Source organism: Theobroma umbraticum, unplaced genomic scaffold (genome assembly GCF_002168275.2).
Source record: "Theobroma umbraticum cultivar Fairchild unplaced genomic scaffold, ASM216827v3 scaffold_44.0, whole genome shotgun sequence".
In the NCBI taxonomy this organism is placed as follows: Eukaryota; Viridiplantae; Streptophyta; class Magnoliopsida; order Malvales; family Malvaceae; genus Theobroma; species Theobroma umbraticum.
In genome coordinates this window covers 3,459,800-3,466,421 of record NW_018397255.1, presented here as the reverse complement: position 1 = coordinate 3,466,421, position 6,622 = coordinate 3,459,800, and the positions used below count along the sequence as shown (strand labels likewise).

Here is a 6,622-nt window from a genome sequence, read left to right as displayed (position 1 = left end):
TCTCACAACGTCGACATACACATATGCAAGACTGTATCACGACAATACAATAAAACCAAAAAGAAAGAAAGAAAAATACAAATAGAAAGGATCAAGAGTCCTTGACTTAAAAATTGTAGTATGTTACTGTTTCAGGAATGGAAGTTTTGCAGACTCAAATTCATATCGACGAATCTTCAAGAATTAAAAGCTAAAACAGCCTGTGTCGGTGCACTTCACCGGCAGAGTTGGGTGTTTGCAATAGACCGTGGAGCATTAACTTCCCGAAAGTGGTAAACAGTTGCTGCCGAGTTCTGGTTCTCAAACACACACACCCCACCAGACACTAGATTTTTTGACTGGCTTGACTGGGGGGAGTTCAAATCCTTAGAATTTTATCCTTTTTTCTTTATGTTTTTAATCTGCAAGACCTAGGATTAGTTGACTCCCGATGTATGTTTTTGACTGGCTTCATTTGTTAACCATTTGTCATTTTCATAAAATTTCTATTTAATATGGATTAAGGCTGTTAACCACGTGATTAGCCTTTCTTTCCTTTTATTTATTTATTTTTAAACCTTTTGGAGTATATAATTGAGAATCAGATGGGTTAGCTCAACCAACCAAGTTTTGTCGCTTTTGAATTTTATGTGGAAAAGGGGAACGGCTTACAGAAGAGAAATGCAGCTGTTGTAACCTACAAAAGCTAGTAGTGGATATGACACAACCACAGTACTCCATTATTGACCTCTTTTTAAGTGGCCAAGGTCTCTCTTAATGATTAAATCCATAAACCATGTATAAGACTTTACGTTTACGATTCAACAAATAAAGTATTCTTTGTTATCTTATTTATATTTGAAAGTATCTGCTAACTTTCATATCAACAAGTCGAGGAACAAATTAGCAATATCCCTGATGAGTTATGGTAAATTAGCTTATAATTATAATTTATATTCTTCTTCTTTCTGGGGCACCCCTAATTTGGTATTAAACACATGGGCCTCGGGAAGCATAATTTTCAACAGCTTCTCCTCCAAACAACTGAGTCTTTACGGGGACGCAGAGCCTGCTGGAGACTGCTACTTCCCAAGCCGAAACCTTCTTTAATTAAATTTGATCTTTAATTTATTATCTTTAAATCTCACATATCAAGGCCCCATGCACCCCAAAACCGGAAATGAAATCTGAATGTGTTTAATATGCCTCCCTGGGAGACTGCAAATCTTCAATGTTTCTTCTATTTTGTCAAAGGCTTTGAGAAGAAGAATGGACTGACATTAAGTCAGGTTCTACCTGGCCCGGGTAAGCTCTCTGGGGCATGTTTAAACGCTCAGGGCTGCTTAGGAAATTTAACTTTAGCAGCTGTTTCTCTCACTTGTCAAACTTCTCACTTCTTACAGAAGCTTGATACTTGTCCCCCTCGTAAGTTCAGAATCCAAAGTGTAGACAAATAAATTGCAGAAATGTGCCAAATATGGCAAAATTTTAACTCTGCTTCACTTGGGTTGATTCTTAGAATCCATCATCATAAGCCAAAGCTCGAAATTCCCCTACAACCCTACTAATTCCAGAAGTAATGACGGTTTTAAAATTCTGTTATAAATAATTTGAAATAAAAGCAATGTAAATTTGTTTTCCATGAGTTAATCATAACTATTAATTGATTAATAATCTTATTTTCCTTGAAAGGAAAAGAACAGCCCACTATGTTTTTGCATCTGATCTCCCAACCAACTTTTCCCAATTTTAGGCCATCTCAAATACCACTGATTGAATAGACTCTTAAATTGACTGAGACCAACCCTTTCCCAATTATCACCATTATTCTTCAAATTGCCTCTAATGTTTTGGCACATCCATTTATCAGCAGAAGAATGAAAAAGAACCAAAAAAAAAAGGCCTTAAATCTAGCCTAAAATTCAAAACAATGAAACAGTACTTAACGCTTTCAAGCACTCCAGTTCTTGCATTGCCTAACTAAAGAAAATTTAAATCTTCCATCGATTCCAATAAAAACCTGTCTCTTTCCGAGCACCAAGAAAAAAAGAACTATGATTGACATCAGACTAGTCTTGCATGCATTCCTTGTTTGGCAACTCATCTTGGGCATCTAATTTCTTCCCAATTCCAACCCAAAAAAGCACTTAAAAACTTAACCAAACCACCTGCTTTTGTCACTTTCTCCTCCTCAAAATTGCCAAAAGCTAAAAAAGACGAAGGGCGGTCACGTTTTCCAGTTCTCCTGTTTTCCAAAAATCCTCCCCGTAACTACAAAAGCTCTTTTAATTACAATCAGCAATTGACCAATGTCCTCGCGACATTCCATAAAGATTAAACCTGAAAAGAAAGAAAAACAGCGGAAGGGAGAAGTTTCCAACGTTGAAGAATTTACTCTGCCCCTTCCTCTCCTTTACATGCGAACTTCTTGAGAAAATTCTAATCTCACTTTAAACTTTACCTCGTATTCGACACCATGGTCATGCAGTTGTATCCTTCCCCCCAACCGTTACTGTCTTTCACTTCCTTACAAAATCCTAGAAAACCCAAAACCCCTTAAGAAAGCCATGCTCATTCCTGTGTTTTTGTTTTTGATTTGAAATGAGAAACCCAAAATTCAAAACTTTCCTTTTCTTCATTTGGTGGTCTTTTTTCATTCTCCCTTCTGTGAACTCATTTCATGGAGACTCCCAAATCTTGACTTGGGTCAAGGATTCTCAGCTCAACGACCCGAATGGAAAGCTTCATGACTGGGTTCTTTCAACGCCCGATCAAAGTCCGTGTAATTGGACCGGCATTACCTGCAAAATTCAAAACCAAACTGTTATTTCAATTGATCTTTCAGGGTTTGGTATCTCAGGCGGCTTTCCGTTTGGGTTTTGTCGGATTCGGACCCTCCGAACTCTCTACCTTGCAGATAATTTCCTCAACGGTTCACTTTCTTCTCAGGTTCTCTCTCCATGTTCTCGTCTCCAAGAGATTAATCTCTCCGACAACTTATTCACCGGCGAGTTACCCATTTTTTGGTCCGAGAATTTGGAAATTCTCCAACTTTCTAACAACAACTTCACCGGCGATATCCCCCTGAGCTTCGGACGGATGCAGTCTCTCAAAGTTCTCTCACTTGGTGGGAATTTACTCAATGGAAACATTCCTTCGTTTTTAGGTAATCTAAGTGAGTTAACTCACTTCGAACTCGGTTATAATCCTTTTAAAGAAAGTCCTTTGCCGAACGAGATTGGAAATCTGTCGAAACTCAAAGTTTTATGGTTGACGAATGCGAATCTCGTCGGCGAAATTCCTGTTTCCATTGGAAATCTCGTTTCGTTACAGAGTCTCGATTTATCGGGTAATTTTTTGAGCGGTAAAATTCCAGAAAGTTTATCAATGTTAAAAAATCTGGAGAAAATTGAGTTTTACCAGAATCAATTATCCGGTGAGCTCTCCGAGAGTCTAGCAAATTTGACAGCCCTGCTTCAATTCGACGTGTCACAGAACAGTCTCACAGGCAAATTACCAGAGAAAATCGCTGCATTGCCGCTCGAGTCTTTGAATCTCAACGACAATTATTTCACCGGCGAAATACCTGAAGTTTTAGCTTCGAATCAATATCTCGTGCAGTTAAAACTCTTTAATAACAGCTTCACCGGAAAGTTACCGGCCAACCTCGGTAAATTTTCTCCTTTAGAAGATTTTGATGTTTCTACAAATGATTTTACGGGGACGTTACCGCCGTTTCTTTGTTATAAAAAGAAGCTTAAACGCATTGTCGTTTTCAAGAATCGGTTGTCGGGGAACATACCGGAATCGTACGGTGAATGTACAACGTTGAATTATGTTCGGATGGGTGATAATGCTTTTTCTGGTACCGTGCCGGCAAAGTTCTGGGGTCATCCTTCATTTCAATTTCTTGAATTACAAAACAATCATTTTGAAGGTTCGATTTCTCCTTCAATCTCAGCCGTTCATCAGTTAACCGGTCTTCGAATTTATGGTAATAATTTCTCCGGAAACATTCCAGAAGAAATTTGTCGGTTGGAGAATGTTACAGAAATTAATATGAGCCATAATAGATTCTCTGGTGAACTGCCGTTTTGTATCACGGACTTGAAGTTGCAAAAGCTTGATTTGCAAGGTAATGAGTTAACAGGGGAGATTCCAAGTTCAGGGAATTCGTGGACTGAGTTGACCGAATTGAACCTGGCCAGAAACCGATTCACTGGTGAAATTCCACCCGACCTCGGTAACTTACCGGTATTAACTTACCTAGATTTGTCTGGTAATTTACTGAGCGGTAAAATTCCACAGGATTTAACCAAGCTGAGGCTGAACCAATTTAACCTTTCGGATAATAAGTTGACTGGGAAAGTGCCTTCGGGTTTCAATCATGTGTTTTTCATCTCGGGTTTATTGGGTAATACGGGTCTTTGTAGCCCGAACTTGAAACCGCTTCCTCCATGCCCGAGATCTAGACCCGCAACCTTTTACGTTGTGGGTATTTTAGCAATATGTTTTCTCCTTCTCATTGGGTCGCTCATATGGTTTTTCAGAAGCCGGGTCAAGTTCGGAAGAAAAACCCGACGCCCGTATCAAGTCACGGCATTCCAACGCGTCGGGTTTAGTGAAGAGGAAATATTCCCGTTTTTGAAAGATGAAAATATCATCGGAACAGGTGGGTCGGGTCGGGTTTACAAAGCGAAGCTTAAAACAGGTCAAGTCGTGGCGGTTAAGAGGCTATGGGGAGTTAAACCTGAGACAGATGCGGTTTTTAAATCCGAAACCGAGACATTGGGCCGGATCCGACATGGCAACATCGTAAAATTGCTTATGTGTTGCAGCGGAGAAGAGTTCAGGATTTTGGTTTACGAGTACATGGGGAATGGGAGTTTGGGTGACGTGTTGCATGGAGACAAGTTCGCAGGGTCAGTGGATTGGCCCAAGCGGTTCACGATTGCAATCGGCGCGGCTCAGGGGCTGGCCTATTTGCACCATGATTGCTTACCAGCTATCGTGCACCGGGATGTGAAGAGTAACAATATACTGTTGGATGAGGAGATGAAGCCGCGCGTGGCTGATTTTGGGTTGGCCAAAACATTGCAGATTGAGGTTGGGGACGGTGATCGGGCCATGTCTCGCGTCGCTGGGACCCATGGTTATATCGCGCCAGGTCAGACATTCTCATTTCTTCCTTTTACTTTCGAGTACTAGACTATTTTTATGTTTGATTTGTCATGTTTTACCGTTTTATAATTTCTAGTTGTTGCTAAAATTGTGATAGTGCACCGAACTTTTTGTATTATTATGCTACTGTTAAAGCTTTGATGGGTTTGGTATTTGTTGATATTGGAAGCTAAGCTTTGGCCCCATGATATTTGTTTAGGTTAGGTTTGGTATTATTTTGGAATTATCATGGTGGTTTAATCATCTTAGAATTATTATGTTTGGTTTATAATTATTGATTATTGGAGATTAAAAATTATCATATCTGATATTGCCTACAAATTAAATATAATTTTGTTTAAAATTCTCAAAAGAACCATAATATTAATAATAATAATAATTTAAATATATTATATAAAGATAACAATTTATTAATCACATGATCTAATTTTTAAATACAGATTACTTGAAAGTTTGAGGCCATAATGTCACACAAATGCAACTTTAAATGTATGCAAATTGTGACTATGCTTGGATTTTGGTATAGTTTGATTGGATTTTTTTTAAGTAACAGTACTACTAAATAGTATAGTACACTTGGATTTAGAAATTCCCTTGTCTCCTACTTGTAAATTGCTTTATTTGTTCTTGAAAGACCTGCCATCTGTGATGCCAACTGGTTTACCAGTACTTACTGTTGAAATGATTGCTCATTGCAGAATATGCTTACACGCTAAAAGTCACGGAAAAGAGTGATGTTTACAGTTTCGGGGTGGTGCTGCTGGAATTGATTACTGGCAAAAGGCCAAACGACCCTTCATTTGGTGAGAACAAGGACCTGGTGAAGTGGGTCACAGAGGCTACTTTATCACCATCTCCTGAAGAAGGAATCGAGGATGGCGGGAACTTCTGTGGAAACCTACCCCAGATTGTTGATCCAAGGATGAACCCATCTGCATCTGATTTGAAGGAGATTGAGAAAGTTTTGAACGTGGCTTTCAAATGTACTTCGGCATTTCCCATTAACAGACCTTCTATGAGGAAGGTGGTTGAATTGCTAAAGGACCACAAAACGGTTCGTCCAAGCTGATGAACCAAAGGTTTGGGCATTGGCTGCTCTATGACTTTGAGACATATGGCACATTTTCCCTTTTAGTGCAATTGTGCCAAAGTAGTTGTGGTTTAGTTCTTGTATTTTGAGTTGTTAGTTTATGTATATTTTTAATTTACGGGAAAATATATAGAATGTGTTGCTTTGCTTTCTGCTTCCAAGAAATTTCACCATTTCTGTATATAGCATTTACAGGCGAAAATGCAGTACCATGCTCCTATCTACCTTTCAATCTATGTTTAAGTGGTAACATACCATTTCTTAAAAAAGGTAAATCTCAATTGATAAGATACATAAATTTGAGATATGACAGCTTATCTGATCATGAAGCAGAACATAATTTCCTTCCTATTTGATCAAGCGAAAAGTTGA

The 6,622-nt window shown here is 38.8% G+C and overlaps 1 protein-coding gene across 1 annotated transcript; it reads left to right on the top strand.

Moving 5' to 3' along the window:
* Nucleotides 1-2,054: 2,054 nt before the first annotated feature.
* On the top strand, nucleotides 2,055-6,398 carry HSL2 (HAESA-like 2). Its single transcript, XM_021419032.2, has 2 exons — nucleotides 2,055-5,146; nucleotides 5,859-6,398. The coding sequence occupies exons 1-2, from the start codon at nucleotides 2,581-2,583 to the stop codon at nucleotides 6,227-6,229; spliced, it is 2,937 nt and encodes a 978-aa protein (XP_021274707.1). The 5' UTR covers nucleotides 2,055-2,580; the 3' UTR covers nucleotides 6,230-6,398.
* Nucleotides 6,399-6,622: the final 224 nt, after the last annotated feature.

Bases quoted from the DNA above. Each gene is read 5' to 3' on its own strand.
- HSL2 (XM_021419032.2), top strand. From the start codon at position 2,581: ATGAGAAACCCAAAATTCAAAACTTTCCTTTTCTTCATTTGGTGGTCT. The intron at 5,147-5,858 runs GTCAGACATTCT...TGCTCATTGCAG, and splicing joins CCATGGTTATATCGCGCCAG to AATATGCTTACACGCTAAAA.